At 42.1% G+C, this 21763-nt stretch overlaps 2 protein-coding genes and 1 pseudogene across 6 annotated transcripts; 2 read left to right on the top strand and 1 right to left on the bottom strand.

Moving 5' to 3' along the window:
- Window positions 1–5200: 5200 nt before the first annotated feature.
- LOC124033912 lies at window positions 5201–11475 on the bottom strand. Of its 5 annotated transcripts, none has more exons than XM_046346328.1 (7): window positions 11339–11475; window positions 10358–10459; window positions 8352–8458; window positions 7781–8040; window positions 7372–7627; window positions 6225–6899; window positions 5201–6097 (listed from the first exon to the last, which is right to left on the bottom strand). In XM_046346328.1, the coding sequence occupies exons 2-7, from the start codon at window positions 10411–10413 to the stop codon at window positions 5337–5339; spliced, it is 2115 nt and encodes a 704-aa protein (XP_046202284.1). In that variant the 5' UTR covers window positions 10414–10459; window positions 11339–11475; the 3' UTR covers window positions 5201–5336. The 5 variants fall into 5 exon arrangements, with proteins under 5 accessions (XP_046202284.1, XP_046202280.1, XP_046202285.1 ...); XM_046346324.1 differs by having other exon boundaries at window positions 10355–10459; XM_046346329.1 differs by having other exon boundaries at window positions 11343–11471.
- Window positions 10815–15853, top strand: LOC124033914 (annotated as a pseudogene).
- A 143-nt stretch (window positions 15854–15996) lies between these two features.
- Window positions 15997–21550, top strand: LOC124033913 (prothrombin-like). The gene is made up of 14 exons (XM_046346330.1): window positions 15997–16215; window positions 16393–16553; window positions 16739–16763; window positions 17062–17133; window positions 17326–17431; window positions 17525–17658; window positions 17833–18141; window positions 18278–18388; window positions 18489–18615; window positions 20215–20382; window positions 20552–20725; window positions 20817–20995; window positions 21155–21225; window positions 21327–21550. Exons 1-14 carry the CDS (start codon window positions 16140–16142, stop codon window positions 21480–21482), a joined length of 1869 nt encoding a protein of 622 aa, XP_046202286.1. The 5' UTR covers window positions 15997–16139; the 3' UTR covers window positions 21483–21550.
- The last annotated feature ends 213 nt before the right edge of the window (window positions 21551–21763 follow it).

Genomic DNA, 21763 nt, shown 5'->3' on the forward strand with positions numbered 1-21763 from the left:
CCCATTTCACACCTGTTTACATTCAACCCACTTTGCTTCAGTTAATTATGTACAAAAGGTATTTTTATCCAGTGTAGTTTTGCTTGCACGTAGCTTTTGTCAAGTGAAGTGCTGTAGACTGAGCCAGTGAGAAACATACTGTGTCATTTGAAACCTTACATACGGACACACAAACGTGTGTGAAAATAAAAAAAGCTACCTGCACGATCTTTCGAAATATGTAATGCCAAAATCTGTTTCGAGTCGAATTCAACTGAGGATGTGCAAATACCCAGGCATCCAGAGAGCACTATGTACAGTATCAGCCCATAACACCAGACATTGATGTAATATATATTGATACTTCCTATACTCAGAGCTCATTATGGGTAACTGATATAACTTTGGACCTGACCTGCTATACAGTAGCTAGCTTTTCATAGCTGAATGAGCACTACTGTTATCATGCTGAGATGAAGTTACACATTAATATCACCCATCCAAGCAATTTCACAAAAAAAACTCAGATTTACTGTAACAGACCAGAATATAATCAACCTATTAAATGATAACTATAGCTAGTTCACATGCACGTGTTGTATTTACAAGAACACTGGTAATACTGTATGCTGAGTTGTTTGTTGTTGTTGTAAATCATGTCACTCTTCAAGTGCAACAAGGGATTAATCTCTCTCAATACACCTACGTAAATCCTATTCACAGTACGTAGCCTACTCCTTGACTCACAATCACAGGCTTGTATTTTCTGCTGAAAAAAAAAATGTGTTTGCAGTTTCCATTTGAAAACAAATGTATATTTTTTGGGGGATGAAATTATTTCAACAAATGTCTTATTTTGTGTGCTTATTGTACTTAGGCCTTAGGTCATCATTTGTAGATATTAGTCATTTTTTAAAGACATATCTTCATGAGACTGATTGATCATTTGCCAGATTGCTTTAGGATGCCATGGCCATTATATTCCTGCCTATTTGTTAAGATATGAGCAATCTACTGTGTAAGTAGTGCAACCATTATGCATGCGATGGTGTGCAAAGCGCATACACTTTATAGCCCTAAACAACAGCACTTCCAACTAATGATGTAGCTACATTGTTATGTAAAATAACTGGTGCAGATGCAGTGGTTGGATATAAAGCTACAATAAATCATCCAGCATTTCCAGGCAGTTGTCTTCTGTGAACTATCCATTACAATCTCCCTGCAGCTGCAGACATGGCCAGAATGAATAATGAATGCTTGTTTCCGATGTGCCGGTTATATAACATAACCAAATATTACAGTTCACAGTTCATCAACCTCAATATCCATCATGGCCCCTAAACGAAAAGAGAGAAAAACGATGGGACATTTTTTAAATCCATTGCCTGGCAAGGACAACACGAACCTGGAAGAATAATTGCAATAATGAGAACCAAGAAATAAACCCACTGATTCATTAATAAGTGAAACGTACTGACTAGATCAGCCTGTCCCATGGGTCTGATACGTCTCTTTTCAGTTTAAAATGGAAAAAAGTGCCTGTTGCTGCCTAGTTCTGTTTCAGCCATTGTCTTAGTCAGAGTCAAATCTGATGTAGGACAATGTGATGAGCCTTAACAGTTGTGACATCATTGTGTAATGAATAAATAAAATGACCAAAATCAAGTATTGTCTAGCTCGAACCAAGAGGTTTATTTTGACTAATAAGCCACAGTTTCAAATGTTCTAGCTCAATACAGACTGGGTTAGACTTAAAGCACCTATAAATAATCAGTTGGCATTAAAAAAGAATGGCACTCGCGGGAAGTGAGATACAGTATTTTCCAAGTGAAATGTAGAAAAGTGAACTGTGGATGACAAAGACACAACCCTTATTATATAAACATTTATGCGACTTTCTATAGTCTTCAACAATACATAAGACTTTAACAATACATAATACAAATAAGAGGGCAGATAGCAAATGCAAATAATATATATATATATACATATACATATATACATACATATATATATATATATACATATACACATATATATATACACACACACACACACACACACACACACACACACACACACACACACACACACACACACACACACACACACACACACACACACACACACACACACACACACACACACACACACACACACACACACACACACACACACACACACACACACACACACACACAGTACCAGTCGAAAGTTTGGATACACCTAATCATTCATGAGCTTTAAAAAACAACTATTTTCTACATTGTAGAATAATAGTGAAGACATCGCAACTACGAAATAACACATATGGAATCATGTAGTAACCAAAAAAGTGTTAAACAAATAAAAAATATGGTTGACATTTTAGAATCTACAAATAGCCACCCTTTGCCTTAACAGTTTTGCACACTCTTGGCAGTCTCTCAACCAGCTTCACATGGAATGCTTTTCCAACAGTCTTGAATGAGTTCCCCCATATGCTGAGCACTTGTTGGCTGCTTTTCCTTCACTCTGCCATCCAACTCATCCCAAACATCTCAATTTGGTTGAGATTGTGGGATTGTGGAGGCCAGGTCATCTGATGCAGCATTCCATCACTCTCCTTCTTGGTCAAATAGCCCTTACACAACCTGGAGGTATGTTGGGTCATTGTCCTATTGAAAAACAAATGATAGTCCAACTAAGTGCAGAATGTTGTGGCAGCCATGGTGGTTAAGTGTGCCTTGAATTCTAAATAAATCACAGACAGTGTCACCAGCAAAGCACCACACCATAACACCTCCTCCTCCATGCTTTACAGTGGGAAATACACATGCGGAGATCATCCGTTCACCCACCATGTGTCTCACAAAGACATGGTGGTTGGAACCAAAATGTTCCAATTTGGACTCCAGACCAAAGGACACATTTCCACCGGTCTAATATCCATTGCTCGTGTTTCTTGGCACAAGCAAGTCTCTTCTTATTATTGGTGTCCTTTAGTAGTAGTTTCTTTGCAGAAATTTGACCATGAAAGCCTGATTCACAGTCTCCTCTGAACAGTTTATGTTGAGATATGTCTGTTACTTGAAATCTGTGAAGCATTTATTTGGGCTGCAATTTCTGAGGCTGGTAACTCTAATGAACTTACCCTCTGCAGCAGAGGTAACGCTGGGTCTTCAATTCCTGTGGCGGTCCTCATGAGAGCCAGTTTCATCATAGCACTTGATGGTTTTTGCGACTGCACTTGAAGAAACTTTCAAAGTTCTTGAAATTTTCCAGATTGACTGACCTTCATGTCTTAAAGTAATGGTGGATGTTCTTGCCATAATATGGACTTGATATTTTACCAAATAGGGCTGTCTTCTGTATACCACCCCTACCTTGTCACAACACAACTGATTGGCTCAAACGCATTAAGGAACAACATTCCACAAATGAACTTTTAAGAAGGCACACCTGTAAATTGAAATGCATTGCAGGTGAATACCTCATGAAGCTGGTTGAGAGAATGCCAAGAGTTTGCAAAGCTGTCATCAAGGCAAAGGGTGGCTACTTTGAAGAATCTCAAATGTTAAATATATTTTGATTTGTTAACACTTTTTTGGATACTACATGATTCCATATGTGTTCCTTCATAGTTTTGATGTCTTCCCTATTATTCTACAATGTAGAAAATAGTGAAAATAAAGAAAAAACACATGAATGAGTAGGTGTTCTAAAACTTTTGACCGGTAGTGTATACACAGTTAAAGACAAAAGTTTACATACACTTAGTTTGGGGTCATTAAAACTCGTTTTTCAACCACTCCACAAATTTCTTGTTAACATACTAGTTTTGGCAAGTCAGTTAGGACATCTACTTTGTGCATGACACAAGTACATTTTCCAACAATTGTTTACAGACAGATTATTTCACTTATAATTCACTGTATCACAATTCCAGTGGGTCAGAAGTTTACATACACTAAGTTGACTATGCCTTTAAACAGCTAGGAATATTCCAGAAAATGATGTCATGGCTTTAGAAGCTTCTGATGGGCTAATTGACATAATTTGAGTCAATTGGAGGTGTACCTGTGGATGTATTTCAAGGCCTACCTTCAAACTCAGTGCCTCTTTGCTTGACATCATGGGAAAATCAAAAGAAATCAGCCAAGATCTCAGAAAAATTGTAGATCTCCACAAGTCTGGTTCATCCTTGGGAGCAATTTCCAAACGCCTGAAGGTTCCACGTTCATCTGTACAAACAATAGTATGCAAGTATAAACACCGTGGGACACCGCAGTCGTCATACCGCTCAGGAAGGAGAAACGCTCTGTCTCCTAGAGATGAACACACTTTGGTGAGTAAAGTGCAAATCAATCCCAGAATAACAGCAAAAGACCTTGTGAAGATGCTGGAGGAAACGGGTACAAAAGTATCTATATCCACATTAAAACGAGTCCTATTTTGAAATAACCTGAAAGGCCGCTCAGCAAGGATGAAACTGCTCCAAAACCGCCATAAAAAAGCCAGACTACGGTTTGCAACTGCACATGGGGACAAATATCGTACTTTTTTGGAGAAATGTCCTCTGGTCTGTTGAAACAAAAATTTGAACTGTTTCAACATAATGTCCATCATTATGTTTGTAGGAAAAAGAGGAGGCTTGCAAGCCCGAAGAACACCATTCCAACCGTGAAGCATGGGGGTGGCAGCATCATGTTGTGTGGGTGCTTTGCTGCAGGAGGGACTTGAGCACTTCACAAAATAGATGACATCATGAGGAAGGACAATTATGTGGATATATTGAAGCAACATCTCAAGACATCAGTCAAGAAGTTAAAGCTTGGTCGCAAATGGGTCTTCCAAATGGACAATGACCCCAAGCATACTTCCAAAGTTGTGGCAGAATGGCTTAAGGACAACAAAGTCAAGATACTGGAGTGGCCATCACAAAGCTCTGACCTCAATCCTATAGAAAATGTGTGGGCAGAACTGAAAAAGTGTGTGCGAGCAAGGAGGCCTACAAACCTGACTCAGTTACACCAGCTCTGTCAGGAGGAATGGGCCAAAATTCACCCAACTTATTGTGGGAAGCTTGTGGAAGGCTACCTGAAACCTGAAACAATTTAAAGGCAATGCCACCAAATACTAATTAAGTGTATGCAAACTTCTGGCCCACTGGGAATGTGATGAAAGAAATAAAAGCTGAAATAAATCATTCTTTCTAATATTATTCTGACATTTCACATTCTTAAAATCCTAACTGACCTAAGACAGGGAATTTTTACTAGGATTAAATGTCAGGAATTGTGAAAAACTGAGTTTAAATGTATTTGGCTAAGGTGTATGTAAACTTCGGACTTCAACTGTATTCACGGTATATCTCATTGTTTTTTCATCTTCATGGAATTGATCAGTTCTCTCATCACTGCCATAGTCTCTGTGTGCTGTTGCTGCAGAATGCTTCGCAGCTGATTAAAGCGCTCCTCTGCCCTCCTTTCCCTCTCCTCTTGCAATCGTTTGTCCTCCTCCCTGTAACCCTGAAAGACATCCAATATGTTTGCCATCCTCCTTCTCTTCCGCCCACTGGCTCCAACGTGGAGGGGGTTTCCTGTACGTGAAGAGGAGAAGGAGGCAGAAGTGGAGGGGGGACTGACAATATCAGTGGGGCTCGCCGGCACCTCCACAATGTGTAAAAGATTCTGGCTTATGTCCTCAACCCCTGCATCTGCCTCAGCATCTCCCATGCTGCCATCAGGCTCGGGGGAGTCTTCAGATAGTTGAAGGCTGAGCCGGTGGCCTATGAGGTCCTGGAGCCTGTTGAAGTAGGCCGGAAGCTTCCGCTTTGCCATGTCAGCCTTCTCTGGGTGGAGGATGTACTCCTTGTACGCCCTCGATAGGTTCCGCCATTTCTGGAAGCATCGCTCCCCTGCCTGCTCAGGCACATCACTGATGGGGAAGCCTTGCTCCTTTAGCCTGCTAGCTATGATCTCAAAGATCCTCTTGGTTCGGGTCTTGTTCTCCCTGATTAGTCCCTGGATCTCTGGAGAGCTGTACAGCTCTACTAAAGCCTCCGTTGCCTCAATGTCCTGACTAATCATTTTCCGCTCCGACCACACAGGCAGGGACCCACCGTTCTCAGCAGCTGGAGACATGGATAGGAAGACAAAAATAAAGACTTATTATGTAAATACTGTCAGTGATTTTGAAAATGGCTGCGTCCTTTTCAGTTATAGGCCAACTGCTAAGATTCAACATTATAACAAATGTACCTCTGTCATCCCCAAGCCATGACCTCCTCCTCCCCTTTTGGAGTTGATTCTCTGCCCTCTCCTCCTCTGCATTTGACTGGAGTATCTTGGGATGTGGGACCCGTTCGCTCCTGGACGTCCTGGCTAGCGGATCAGGCTCAGTGGTGCCTGCATGGACTCCAATCTCAGCCTCTGGGCTGCAGGTGGAGGGTATACCGAGGTTGACTGGGTGGCCTGATGGGACTACAATAGCGTAGAGGGGCAGGCTTGGAGTTGGTGCTACAGCTTTAGGCTTCAGCTTGGCCAACGCCCTGGCTGGGGTGTCAGCAGCAGCCAGCTTGGAGCTCAGCCTCTGGCCCATGAGTGCATGGAACTGGTCATAGAACTCGGGCTGTTTCCTGCGTCCAGCGTCAGTCCTCTTGGACGCCAGCACATAGTCTTTGTACGTGCGCTCCATGTTGCGCCACTTTTGGAAGCATCGCTTGCCAGCCTGCCAGGAGTTCTCACTGATCAGGAAGCCCTGTGCCTCCATCCGACTGGCAATGATCTCAAAGATCTGCTTGGTTCTGGTTGTCCGGTCGTTCAGTAGGCTCTGGATTTCTGGGGACCCGTAGTGCTCGATGAGGGTCTGGGTGGCCTCCCGGTCCCGGGCTGTAACATTCCAGGGGCTTGACCACACTCGTGAGTCCTTTTCAACTGTTGTGGAGGAAGACAAGATGATCATTCAAAACCCCAGGTTCAACTTGATCAGCCTCTGACGGGTAAGCACCTTAAAACTGCTTATAACAATATAAACAAACATTCTTATATAATAAAATGACAACATCCTCTTCATTTAACTATATTTGTGCATAAAACGACATGTTGATATATGAAGTATTAATTTCCAAAACGTGACAACGGGTTTGATATTGCCATTCATTGTTTGAGCTTCTCCATGTATTTTGCAACATGGCTCCCCCTGGTGGTCAAAATGTATTTAAATGATCTTCATCTTTCCTTCAAAGTCACTCATACTAATGAATTTCTTAGAGTAACTATTTAGGAGATCTTAGATCAGTGATATGGGTAGAAAAGTACACACAATATAGCACTCTGGAAAGCAATAACATAAGTTTGGTAGTTAACTAGAGGGCTGGCAAAGGGATGAGGCTGGTAGGTGTGTTACCTGTGGCCAAGTTGCTGCCGATGGTGTCCTGGGACATGCGGTGTAATCGGTCCATGTAGTCATCACTGTACCATACCCTCAGCCTCTCTCCCACTGACAGGTCACGGCACACCTGGAAGTAGATGTGCTCGCCATGCTGGAAGGCTGTCAGGTTTCGCTCAATGTCCTCTGAAGAATTTCGGACATACCTCATCCAGTTGGCTTTGGTTTCGTCGCTAACATCAATGGATTTGTATGAGTTGTTTTTGTCCACCAACTAGGAATAAACATCATTGACATAAATACATAGATGCGAGAGCCTTAAAGTTACAAATGGTGCATGAAGTTAGGAAGACAATTTCATGAGGCATACCATATACTAGTGAAAAGTGATTTTCAGAACATAGTAAGGTTTGTGGATTCAACTCACCATCCCGGAGAAGAAACCAGAGGACTTGTCATGTGACATCACTTCACCCTGGTAAGGACCGAATAGTGCCCCCCTGGGAATGTCTTTGTCTACGCAGCATACGTCCACCTCGCTGCCTTCCTGAATGACCTCAATGCCATTAGGGGTAGTAAGGGCGGCACGGTTTGGGACGCCCACTGGCACAGGGGTGTCAGGCACAAAAACTGGAGGGCCATGTGTGGGGCATTCATCAATAAAATATTCTTTGCACTCTTCACAAACTGTAAGACATGACAAGGGTACATTTTAGGCAATATAATTTTAAGGTAAAATACATTTTTAAAATGACAGCAATGATGCATGAATGAAAAAATAATACCACAGCAACAATAGAAGTTGTAGAGTACATTTCATTAGCAATAAAAATACAATATTCACATAAAAAAATTATAGGCCTAGTGGCACTGGGAAATGTATCAAAGTATCAGAACAAATGAAACAGTTAAACAGTTTTGCTGCTCTTAGTCATAGTCTAAGGCTCTTTGTACAAGTCTGTGTGTAAAGGCACTGGACAGAAATAGCTAATACTCACACCAGAAGTAACATTTTTGATGTCTCTCAATGGTGAAAAGCAAGTGGTCGACTTTCAATCTCTGGTTGGCTCCTTCAGTCTCAAAGGACTCAATGTCTTTTATTTCACTATAAGATATAGCATATCAAAATACAATCGCTGAGTGTCAAACGTTTTATTTTATTTGTATAACTGCACCCGATTAGCATCCTTTTAATTCAACTAACCTGCAAAGATGGGCTATCAATGCAGCAGATATTAAAACAGACTCGGTTATATGAAAACCAGTGGAGGCCGACTCATAATAATGGCAAGAATGGAATGGTATCAAGCACCTGGTTTTCATGTGCTTAATTCCTTTTACTCCATTCCAGCCATTATTATGAGCCGTCCTTCCCTCAGCAGCCTCCACTGATCAAAACAGCAGGTCATTGATTAGTAGAGGATAGAACAGATAGCCACTACTAGGCTATCCAGCCGATCCAACCTGCTTGCTTACAGCTGCACTAGGGTCAGACAGGCTTTCTGTGTAGATTAAGACACATCAGAGCCGGTGCGAGATATGGCTCGCAAAACGTACCTCAATCCAGGGGTGAGAAATACGTTGTACTCCGAATTGTCCCATTATCCCAACTGTTATACCGAGAAGATTGAACAACTGCTAATTCAAATAACAGCGGAGCCGGCGCAAGATATGGCTCGCAAAACGCAGTGGTGGAAAAAGTACACAATTGTCATAATTGAGTAAATGTAAAGATACCTAAAAAAAAATGACTCAAGTAAAAGTCACCCACTAAAATTCTACTTGAGTAAAAGTATTTGATTTTAAATATACTTAAGTATCAAAAGTACATGTACTTGGTCAAATATACTTGTTAAAAGTAATTTCAAATTCCCTATATTAAGCAAACCAGACAGCAAAATGTTCTTGTTTTTATTTATTTAAGGACAGCCAGGGGCACACTCCAACACTCAGACAAAATTAACAAACGAAGCATTTGTGTTTAGTGAGTCCGCCAGATCAGAGGTAATAGAGATGACCCGGGATGTTCTCTTGATAAGTGGATACATTTGACACTTTTCCTGTCCTGCTAGCCATTCAAAATGTAACGAGTAATTTTGTGTGTTCAGGAGAAATATATGGAGTAAACAGTACATTATTTTCTTTAGGAATGTAGTAAAGGTTAAAAGTTGTCAAAAATAGTCAAGTAAAGTACAGATACCCCCCCCCAAAATACATTAGTAATACTTTAAAGTGATTTTACTTAAGTACTTTACACCACTAGCAAAACATACCTCATACAGGGATGAGAAATGCGTTGTACTCCGAATTGACCCATTATCACATTATCTCTGTTACACAGAGAATATTGAACGATTGATCTAGGAGCATTCGTTCAATCTTCTCTGTTTAACAGTTGGGATAATGGGACAATTCGGAGTACAACACATTTGTCATCCCTGGACTGAGGTACTTTTCTAGAGCCATATCTGTGAGGGGAACGGCACCTCAGTACCTACAGGCTCTGATCAGGCCCTACACCCAAACAAGGGCACTGCGTTCAGCCACCTCTGGCCTGCTCGCCTCCCTACCACTGAGGAAGTACAGCTCCCGCTCAGCCCAGTCAAAACTGTTCGCTGCTCTGGCCCCCCAATGGTGGAACAAACTCCCTCACGACGCCAGGACAGCGGAGTCAATCACCACCTTCCGGAGACACCTGAAACCCCACCTCTTTAAGGAATACCTAGGATAGGATAAGTAATCCCTCTCACCCCCCCTTTAATATTTAGATGCACTATTGTAAAGTGACTGTTCCACTGGATGTCATAAGGTGAATGCACCAATTTGTAAGTCGCTCTGGATAAGAGTGTCTGCTAAATGACTTAAATGTAAATGTAAATATCTCGCGCTGGCACCGCGGTGTATTAATTTACACAGGAAGCCTGACCGACCCTAGCCTGTCTGCAGCTGTAAGCAAGCTGGTCGGATCTGCTGCCCACTAGGCCAAATTGATTCATATTACTACTTAGTGCATAGTTCTGCTTCTGTTGAATGGTCCTGGATGGCAAGTGACTCTGCCATAGTGTATAGGTCCCCAGACTCTCCACCTCAGCATACCATGGCAGGTCTGTTGGTAGAAAAAAACATAATATAATGGCAGTCCATGAATACAGGTGGCTCAGGAGGTAATACATTTAGGCCAAGTATTTAAAAATAAACTCGACATTCAATTTCAGTCTGGCAGTGACAAAACCATAAACGGGACTACGGTGCTTGCTCTATGAGATAACATACACGAGTTCCTCTTGCCGCTGACAAATGAACTGTTGTAAATTAGCTAGTTGGGAAATAACAAAAACAGCAAAGCACGGCAGCTAATGACCCATGCCTATATCATGTAATCATGTGACTTTCTAACCATTCGAATTATGATAAATATAGCATTTACGATGTGCGAGAAAGGACACGTTTCCTGTCGGCATGTTTAGGAAGACAGGAACTTGAGGACTTCCGGATTCTGTCCTTGGCTGGAGAACGATGATTTTCCCGGAGTTTTCAAATGAAAGAAAATAATGCTACAAATTGGCCAAGAACCTGTGGAAATCCTGAGTTAATTGAAATAATATTTTCGAGTTATTGCCGCGAATCAAACGTCTATTTGAAAGATGTTTGATATCCCAACCGGCGTAGTATCATGTCCACATTGTAGTCGACTGGTTAGTCAGACAACAATGTTGCATGCATAACGCAAATACAGTAACGTTAGTTTGAGTTTGTCAGCATCATCAGTGCCACCAATAATGAATAAAAACGCGTTGATAACGTTCGTTAATAGCTAACTACCAAGTTAAATAACTACTGTTACTAGATTTCTGACATATACTCAAGCCTCTTCCAGCGATCTACTGAAACCATAGCTAGTTAGCTTGCTAACTCGCCAGTTAATTGCTGGCTTGTGCTTCATAATAATTTGCTGACTGTGTCACGAAGTCATTGACAAACTTACTCACGGTCCCTTGTCGACGTGTACTATTTCCAGTTAAGCAGGCCAACTATTGTTAGTGAGCAAACTCGATTACATTAGCTAATTGTTTTGTCAGGGGCTTACATTAGCGCTGAAATGTGTTGCCTTGTCCGCGCATGCTCAGGCTTACATACATTGTCACGACGAATCTTGCCACCCACCGGGGTACTCATGTTGGCAGCTCCAAGCAATCACGTATGCATGTCACACACAATTATTGATACACGATGGCCATAAATCTCAGCTAGCTATATTCCTATGGTATATACGTTGTGTATGTGGCTGCAGTTGCTTATACAGTACTGTATTATACTGACAATGACAGCTTGAAACACAAGTCAAGGAGATACGTTTCCACGTCCTATGTAGCTAGTCATTATAAATGATATCCAAAACGTGCATTTTTGTGTCATTGTAAGCTTGACATTGTACACGACATTCAAAACATTTGCATTTTTGTGAGTCTACATTTTGTGGCTATAGAGGGTTCATTTTATTTTGTATTTAACCTTTATTTAACTAGGCAAGTCAGTTTAAGAACAAATTCTTATTTACAATGATGGCCTATGAACAGTGGGTTAACTGCCTTGTTCGGGGGCAGAACGACAGATTTTTACCTTGTCAGCTTGGGGATTCAATCTAGCAATCTTTCAGTTACTGGCCCAACGCTCTAACTACTAGGCTACCTGCCACCCGATGGATGGACCATCTGGATATGAGGGGCCCATCCCTAAACCAGGACTCACTACACAGTGTGCTGAATGCTGTTCCTCGTGGACTGACAGTGGGCCCCTCTCTTGCAAATGATGGCCAGTTGGGGCTCTGGTGTGTAGGAAATGCTCTGCAGAAAGGGATGCTTCTGGGCGTGGAGGACCAAAGCAACACCTTTGACCAAAGTGAAGACTTTACAGAGGTATGTATCAGAGTGTTTGTGATGGCGGAGGCACACACTTGCTCAAGTTTCTATAACATTGCAAGTGTATTGAATGTAACACATTTGTTGTCGTCATAGCTTGATGGAAGAAGTGTATCAGATGATAATCAAGGGGAGTCTTTGGGACAGGTGCTATTGGATTATGTAGGTGTCTCTAGGTAAAAAATAAATAAATAAACAAATGGTTATTTTTTGTAGTGCTCAGCTGTATCAAACACATTAACATTACTGTCATAATTAATTTGGTAATTGGGAGGGAGAAACCCGCTTTCTTTGTTTTATGCAGATTTGCCTGTAATGCAAGGGGGAAAGATGAACATAATATTACTGTTCATGAGGTGAACGGAAGTCTGTTTCTAAGGGCCTGCAAAGACATCAACCAAGGACAGAGCTTCTGCTTTAGAGTTTCCTAGCTGATCCTCTGGAACACGTACGGAAGCCAAGGAGGGCCACTAACAACACCAGGCAAACCTCGCAAACAAGTTACACCTCGCAAGTCCAGAGAGGATGGATCACCAGGTGTAAACTCCACAGAGCAAGAGCTCAAGCTTATAGGTAGCCTGACACCCACATTCAATAGCATTCTTAATACACACTAACTAATAAATGTTGTACAAATAAGGATTTTATGTTATGAAATGATTACATTTTATATTTGGATAGTTGTTTCTGAAATGTTACGTTGAATATATTTGTATGTCTTACAGAGCCAGAGGAGCACACTGAAGATTCAGACATGTCAACTTCTCCACTGGGGTTTACAGAGTCTATGGTGGTGGAGGAGGAGAAAAGCCAGACTGGAATCAAAAGGAGCAAACCTCTTATCTACAAAATGAACAAGAGATGTGTGAGAGACTCTCATTCCAGTGGTGAGAAAACAATGGAACAGAATAGAGACGTTCACTCTTGCAAAATAATAAAAACAGAACGTTTCATTCCAGAAATAACCAATGTGCCATGCTCTGAGGACAAACTTGTGAGTCCTGCTGACGAGCCTTCAAAGAGTAGTGAAGAACCAGATAATGTGGTAAGAAAAGCCCAGGAGGTGCGGGGGCCACAGGTTGTCAGGGCCAGTTGCAGACTGGCTGCTAAACCCAGGAAGGTGCATTCATTAGTCAGCTGCATCCACAAGCGTCTTCAAGTGTGCAAAAATGGGTATCTGGATCGTCAAGTGACATTGGAAATTACGTCCAGAGTTGGTGATGAAAATGGACGAGCTTGCCAAGAAACAGATAGAAAAGATAGAAAATATAAGCTCAGATGAAATCCCAAAGGATCTTGAGAAAGGGCGGAAGCAAGACACAGAGGAGCTTATGATGGTTCCAGACCTCTTTAACACCAGGGAAAGGACGTATACATGTGACCAGTGTGACAAGAGTTTCTTTCAGCTATATCACCTGAAGAAGCACAAATTCACCCACTTGGACCTAAAGCCTTACTTTATGCACAGAGTGTGGTAGGAATTACAGCTCCCAAGAGAACTTCAGGGCCCACCTTCTGATGCATAAGGGAGAGAGGCCATTCAAGTGCCAGCAGTGTGACAAGAGCTATGGCCTGAAACGGGACCTGAAGGAGCATGAAGTTCTCCATACAGGAGAGAGGCCTTTTGTCGGCGATATATGTGGGAAGGCTTTTGCCCGCTGGCGTTCAGTATTCATAGGGAGGCCCACCGCGCTAAGGAAGAAAATTACCATGCTTCTAAGCTCAAGTGCCCTGTCTGCGGTAACGAACTGGCCAATTCAGGCTCCCTTAGGAATCATATGTGCTTGCACACAGAAGAACGGCCGTATGCCTGTCCCCACTGCAATAAGACATTCCGACAGCGGGGGAACCTTTTGGGGCATCTACGCATCCACACAGGGGAAAAGCCTTACAAGTGCAACCATTGCAATCAGTACTTCTCACAGGTGCCTGAACTCCACAGACACCTCATATCACACACAGGGGAAGTCTACCTCTGCCCTATATGTGGCAAAGCCTTGCGGGACCCCCACACCTTGCGGGCCCATGAACGTTTACACACAGGGGAGAGACCTCACACAGTGTGAGCTGTGTGGGAAAGCCTACACCATGACCACCAAGCTACGCTGCCACATGAAGTCCCACCTTGAGGAGAAGTCCTACAAATGTCCGACATGTGGTGCTGGCTACACGCTAATGCAGAGCCTGGTTCGCCACCAGTTCTCCCATCAAAAGAGAGAAGATGGGACATCTGGGGAGCTAGCTAACGCCCTAGCAGCTCTGGAGTCTAGCCACTCTGCACCTGCTAGAGGCAGACCTAGAAAGACCCCTCGCAATACAGAGGTCAAGCCATGGGTCGATGTCCCTGAAGAGAACATGGAGAGACAGACAGTAGTGTATGTTCAGGCCATTGAAGACTTAGCCTTGGCCTAATTCAGGGGAGGTTATTGTCAGCACCTGTGACTCATATCATGATAGTGACATATCTCCTGTGGTAATAGAGGAAGGTTTGGAACAGGATGTGGGCCAATTCAAGCTAAATGAGAATATCATTGAGATAATTGTCTCAGACTCTAATGATAAGTGCATTGTGGTAAGGGAGCACAAAACACACAGCAACCTGGTGATTCTACATGGCGAGGATGGACTGAGCTCTTTGGCAGAGACAATAGAGATCGAAACGGGAGTTTAAAACTGCAATTCACACCATTTTGCTTTCTGTTGCTGTTTAATTAAATCTTCAAATAAAATCAAGAATGTAAATAAAAACTATTTTTGCATTCTAGATGTACTTTACCTAAAAGAAGACCATAAGCAGTACTTACTTGGAAAATACCTTTGTCATGAATATCACATATGTTATGATATCACCATCAGGATACTCCATTTAGATTACTGGAGAAGGGAGACAGCTGTGAACGAGTTAAAGATATAAGCTAATATTGACTCACATTTGTGGTGGACCTTATCTAGCCACTACCTGCAGCAAATGTTCTTTTCAAGGACTACTAAAACTACCTGCCCCTGTATTTTAGGAAATGTCTTGATGGTTACAAAGAGAAATCCTCATCAATAGTTTTATTTTTTATCTGACCAAAATATATTTGATCTCTGGAGATTGTTTATGAAGGCTTTTTAAATAGCTTTACTGTATTTTAACACACTGTTGTAAATATGGGCCCATCAACAATATTATCATTATTGTTGAAGACTCCAATTAAAAGAGAGAAAATAAGTTACCTCTGTGGTGGCTTTACAACAGTTATATGTGTTTTTGAACACAACTTTTGACTTTTCACCTCTTTCTCCAATGCGTCATTCAATATTTGGGTGCAAATTCTTCGATGGTTGGGACAGTCCGAGACTGAATCAGCAAACATTCTCGTTTGGAGTGTGTGTTTGCTATGCCTGTCTATGCAGCTTAGCGGCACACACTATGATAGTCTAAATTAGCAGATAGGGGTGTTTTAAAAGGTTGATTTATTGTGTATTTGTTTTTGACATTGCCTTTAAGTCTTTATAATTTGGTATTCTGCTTGTAATTACTGAATATAATTTCTTTATATATATAAAGTAATCCATAAGTAGGCCCTGACAGAAAATAAACAATTGAGAAAGCAATTCTTGACATTGTGTGGAAAGCTTATCCATGGTCATATGTAGTAGTTTAAACTTTAATGGAAATACTGAATGCAACATTGTATGTGACATGGCCCAGATGGGAGGCGCAGCCCCGAGTCAGTCTTAGTATAGTGGTTCAATATTAACCAGGTGGATTCAATGTAACAGAAAGTGGGGTGTTTCAATGAGTACTGGATTTTGAGGGGTTGAGAAGGTTTGGTGATGTCCTAGGTTTTGCAAGGAGTTCTGTCTTAACTATCCATAAGAATGGGTCAAATACCCGCAACTCTCATTTTCACTCTACTATTTTCTTCTACTCTTCAGATCACCCTTTGTGAAAATGGTAAGATACCAGCTTTTATTTGCCAACCCAGAGAGCACAAAAGCAAGAATGTTTCAAAAATATCGATATTTAGAAAATGTATACCCCTTAAACTGTTACTCCTTGATGTGAATTAGGCTATTTGTCTGTTTTAATATCACTAAACAATGTGTTGAGTTATCAAATATCTGTTTATAGTATTTCTTAATAGCAAAGAGGCCTCACAGGTTTTTATCCGTGCTAAACGGGCAAATTCCTTCCTTGAGGAGTTGAAACCTGGGAACTTGGAACGGGAGTGCATCGAGGAGATCTGTGACCATGAAGAAGCCCGTGAAGTCTTTGAAAAGCCTGACAAGACGGTGAGAATGTCTGGCTCGTTAGATTGAAGTATTATGGAAAGCAAATTCATATTCACCTTGGTTTACTAGTACATAAAACATGAGCTTTATGTTTACCTGGGTAGCACTATGTTAATTTGCAAAATAAAGTATGATGATAGTATTTCTCCCCAAATAACTGTCTAAATTGATCTTTCTCAATATAGAAGGCCTTTTGGGGCAACTATTTGGGTAAGTATTTGTGTTTTCTATCAAAACCTTATCCATGAAATGTGTGCAGTCATGAGTCACAACACCAATGTAAATATATGATATTGAACCAGAACAAAGTGCAACTGAGATGTGAGTCGACTTGGTGGAGGAATAGGCTTTAGCCCCAGTGTTGGTGACCCCACATGTTTTGCTCTTCCCACACATGCTGTGCTCTTTATACTTAAAGAACAAACATTAATATCGACTTTGGCAGTGATAAGTAAGTAGAGGCAAGTCATTTCCTCATGTTTTCTAATTCTGCTTGTCTTCTTCACAGCTTGCAAAGGCACTTCACTGCTGAGAACCAAGGACAATATAAATACAGTGAGGGGGTGTATTCATCTCGATGGTAATACTTATGGCCTGATTACACTGTGCATTTCAAATATGTCAATGATTTCGTGACAAAATGTTCATGTTTCTGTTGAAACCAGCTAAAAAGTGTGAGGAATCTACCAGGAAAATTGTGTAATGTTAAAGATCAATTTCTTTGAGCAGGACATCCTGTTTCTCAAATATTATGTGGGCCTGCATCTTACAGGATGGTGCTCAGTGGGCATTGGTGAGAACTACAACGGTACCATCTTCACTACCTCCTCAGGAAAAACATGCCAGTACTGGTCCAGTAACTTCCCACACAGAATTACGTATGTATTATTGACCCCATAACTTGAGGGATGTCATTTCAAAGTTGTCCCATTCTTGCTGTGTCGTTGCTGAGGGGTAACATCTCTTCTTAGGGAGTTCAATACTTTGCTGGATGAGACCCTGTATGAGAACTATTGCAGGAACCCAGACAAAACTCCTGAAGGACCTTGGTGCTTCACCAGGGATCCCACAGTCAGGAGAGAGCAATGTATCGTTCCAAAATGTGGTATGATTTCCCTACTGCATAAAATAACCATAATTTGGCTGCATGTTGTTGCTTAGCTGAGTGTGCTTTTACACTGACAATACGGTGGTTTCTATGCGTCCTTGCTCAACAACAAAGTGCAGAGCATGTTGCAATATGTCTTAGCGGTCCTCTATTGTGATTGTTCCCTTACAGGGGAGCCTTGGGTACCCCCAAAAGTACCCACTGCAGTGGATGGGAAAGCCACGTACACCAAGAAGGACTGCATGGCCAACAATGGCTTGGATTATACTGGGGATCTCTCAGTTACCACAAATGGCCAAAAGTGTCTGCCTTGGGCCTCCCCAAAGGTATTGGCACTCAGCAAAGGAAAGGATTTCCTCCCAGAGGTCAAACTTGTGGCGAACCACTGTAGAAACCCTGACGGAGATATGGAGGGACCCTGGTGCTTTGTGGACCAGCATGGAAATACCACTGTGGACTACTGTGACCTTGAAATGTGTGGTGAGCTGTTTCACTGAGCTGAACACTGGTTCCAGTTGTAAACGATTCACTTAAAATATTAGGACTCTGAATAAAATATCTGAAAGGTATCATAAATGCTCTTTACTGTGAGTGCTGGACTGTTGTTCTCTTTCAGATGACCCAATAGATAACTATGAGGAGGCGGCTGGGGGAAGGGAAAGGACAACACTCTCTGGGCCCAGAACAACCTTCTTCAGCCCTCGGAGCTTTGGCAGTGGAGAGATGGGTAAGTAGTATAATTTTGGACATAAAGTGTAAGGTACGGCAGACCGAGGAGGAAAGTGTCTATTTTCATGACTTTGAATTAAACTCTGTTTTATTTTCAGTGTGCGGGGAGCGACCCATGTTTGAGAAGATAAGTAAGAAGGACGGTAGAGAGCAAGAACTGATTGACTCCTACCAAGGAGGCCGTATTGTTAAAGGGATTGATGCAGAAGTGGCCAGTGCACCATGGTAATGAAATGAATAGATATTCAAAACACCACATTTATTCTATTGCATTACGTAGGACTACTACTTAGGATTATGGTCATCATGTTTGACCATATACACAGTGGGAGCGGGAAAGGAAGTTATCTCTGTCTATCATTTAGAGGATATGTTTTGGGGTTGTCAATGCATTGCCCAATTAAAAGAATGGAGTGGCTGCCGATCTGACTTTTCTGCACCTTTCTTCCAGACAGCTAAAGGCCCGAAGCTTTTGCACATGCGAGATTCTCTACTTACATTTACATTACATTACATTTACATTTAAGTCATTTAGCAGACGCTCTTATCCAGAGCGACTTACAAATTGGTGCATTCACCTTATGACATCCAGTGGAACAGTCACTTTACAATAGTGCATCTAAATCTTAAGGGGGGGGTGAGAGGGATTACTTATCCTATCCTAGGTATTCCTTAAAGAGGTGGGGATTCAGGTGTCTCCGGAAGGTGGTGATTGACTCCGCTGTCCTGGCGTCGTGAGGGAGTTTGTTCCACCATTGGGGGGCCAGGGCAGCGAACAGTTTTGACTGGGCTGAGCGGGAGCTGTACTTCCTCAGTGGTAGGGAGGCGAGCAGGCCAGAGGTGGATGAACGCAGTGCCCTTGTTTGGGTGTAGGGCCTGATCAGAGCCTGGAGGTACTGAGGTGCCGTTCCCCTCACAGCTCCGTAGGCAAGCACCATGGTCTTGTAGCGGATGCGAGCTTCAACTGGAAGCCAGTGGAGAGAACGGAGGAGCGGGGTGACGTGAGAGAACTTGGGAAGGTTGAACACCAGACGGGCTGCGGCGTTCTGGATGAGTTGAAGGGGTTTAATGGCACAGGCAGGGAGCCCAGCCAACAGCGAGTTGCAGTAATCCAGACGGGAGATGACAAGTGCCTGGATTAGGACCTGCGCCGCTTCCTGTGTGAGGCAGGAAGAGTTTAATTCTCTGTTCTACTCATAGAGAACAGGGATACTCTGGCGAATGGGGCCCGTTTAATAACGTTAGATCAATGCTGAATCAATGTCTGCAAGAACACATAATGATAGGAGCCTATTCTACATAACTAACCCAAATATAATAGCATAGAAACGTTACTGTAAGACAAAAAAACACCACCTAATTTCTTATGAGATTTTACGATGATTGTGTCTGAAAGTGTCTTTTTTTTCCTCATGTGGCCAAAACTCTAAAGTACGCCACTAGGCAAAATATATGCTTAGATTGAAACTAAACACAGGTAGGCTATGCTACAGTTTGTTAACACAATCTGCTCTAAAAATACACTCACTCACAATACATTCATTCAAAACAAAACTGTAGGCTACTTTAAACGGTAGCCTATAACTCAAGAAGACCTAAATGCATATCCCCATGGAACTCATTGAGATCAGATGGTTGGTATGCAGATGCTGCATAGATGTTTCACCTGTAAAACCTGAATAATTATAATTTCCCAATTGACAGTGAGAAATGCACAAGGCCGGAAAAGTCAAATCCGGAGCCTCGGCCTTAAAAGAAAGACACAGATGTAATTTGGCAGAAGAAAATGGCGGTGCCTGTTATTCATGGATGCTTTGATGTCAGGCAGGTGATGTTGTACAAGAAAAGCCCCCAGGAGCTTCTATGTGGGGCCAGTCTAATCAGTGATGAGTGGATCCTCACTGCAGCCCACTGCATCCTCTACCCACCATGGAACAAAAACTTCACCATCAATGACATCCTGGTCCGTCTTGGCAAACATAACAGAGCTAAGTGAGTGATTATCTCCTATTTTCCCATTTTATCTGTATTAAACGAACAATACACATCGACTTTTGCACAGTGCAACAGTGAACCAAGACATGCCATAAGATGTGACGAAACAATAATATAGCCATACCAAAACGTTCTTGGGTAATACCCTATTTCAACCTAATCCCAGGTTTGAGAAGGGCACAGAGAAGATTGTGGCCATTGATGAGATAATTGTCCACCCCAAGTACAACTGGAAGGAGAACCTGAACCGGGACATCGCTCTGCTGCACATGAGGAGGCCCGTTACTTTCACCGATGAGGTTCATCCTGTCTGTCTACCAACCAAGCGGGTTGCTAAGACGTAAGATAGTGTAATGATTAAATATGAAATAACATTTCTGAGCTTTTTCACATACTAGCAATGGTAGCATCCTTTTTTCTATTTCTCCTAGATTGATGTTTGCTGGCTATAAAGGCCGTGTGACAGGCTGGGGGAACCTTTATGAGACATGGACTTCCTCCCCCAAGTCTCAACCCACAGTTCTCCAGCAGATCCATCTACCCATCGTTGAACAGGATATATGCAGAGCCTCTACCTCTATCCGCATCACTGACAACATGTTCTGTGCTGGTGAGTAGCAGTTCTCATCTCAGAATGGGAATTGCTGTATACTGTAGCTCAAGTCCATCCAATATGTTAACCAAGAGTGAATTGGTGCAGTGTGACTTGGTGAACCACACGTGTTTCAATTAGTATGACGCTTCCTCATAATGCCCATGTACTTTTCAGGCTTCAAACCAGAGGAACAGAAAACGGGTGATGCTTGTGAAGGGGACAGCGGTGGGCCCTTTGTCATGAAGGTATACAACTAGAGAAACACGAACTTCACTCATTAGATGTCTTGCATATTCCCCTTTATATTTGATATACGCATGAGAATGACTTATATCCTCATTCACAGAACCCAGATGACAACCGTTGGTATCAGATCGGCATTGTGTCCTGGGGAGAAGGATGTGACAGGGATGGGAAATATGGATTCTACACCCATCTTTTCCGTATGAGAAGGTGGATGAAGAAAGTTATTGACAAAACAGGCGGTGATGATGATGATTGATTGTTATTTCTTCTCATTTTCTCTACATGCAAACTGATGTAATATTGGAAATAAACGTGTGTTCCTGATCTGCTTGTTATTACTCAGCAATATGACCTTTTACAGAAATTAACAAAAACTTAATTCAGATCTGAGACTGCCACTAGAATTCTGCATGTAGTTTTTGTGCACAAGGTTTTCGAAACTTTTTTTTGGATACAGATCTAATGATGAAGTAAAAGCAAGCAGGTTTGAAACTATATATGCTATCATAATCGAAGATGGGCCTTGATCACACAGCC

This window comes from Oncorhynchus gorbuscha, linkage group LG04 (assembly GCF_021184085.1).
Source record: "Oncorhynchus gorbuscha isolate QuinsamMale2020 ecotype Even-year linkage group LG04, OgorEven_v1.0, whole genome shotgun sequence".
Lineage (NCBI taxonomy): Eukaryota > Metazoa > Chordata > Actinopteri > Salmoniformes > Salmonidae > Oncorhynchus > Oncorhynchus gorbuscha.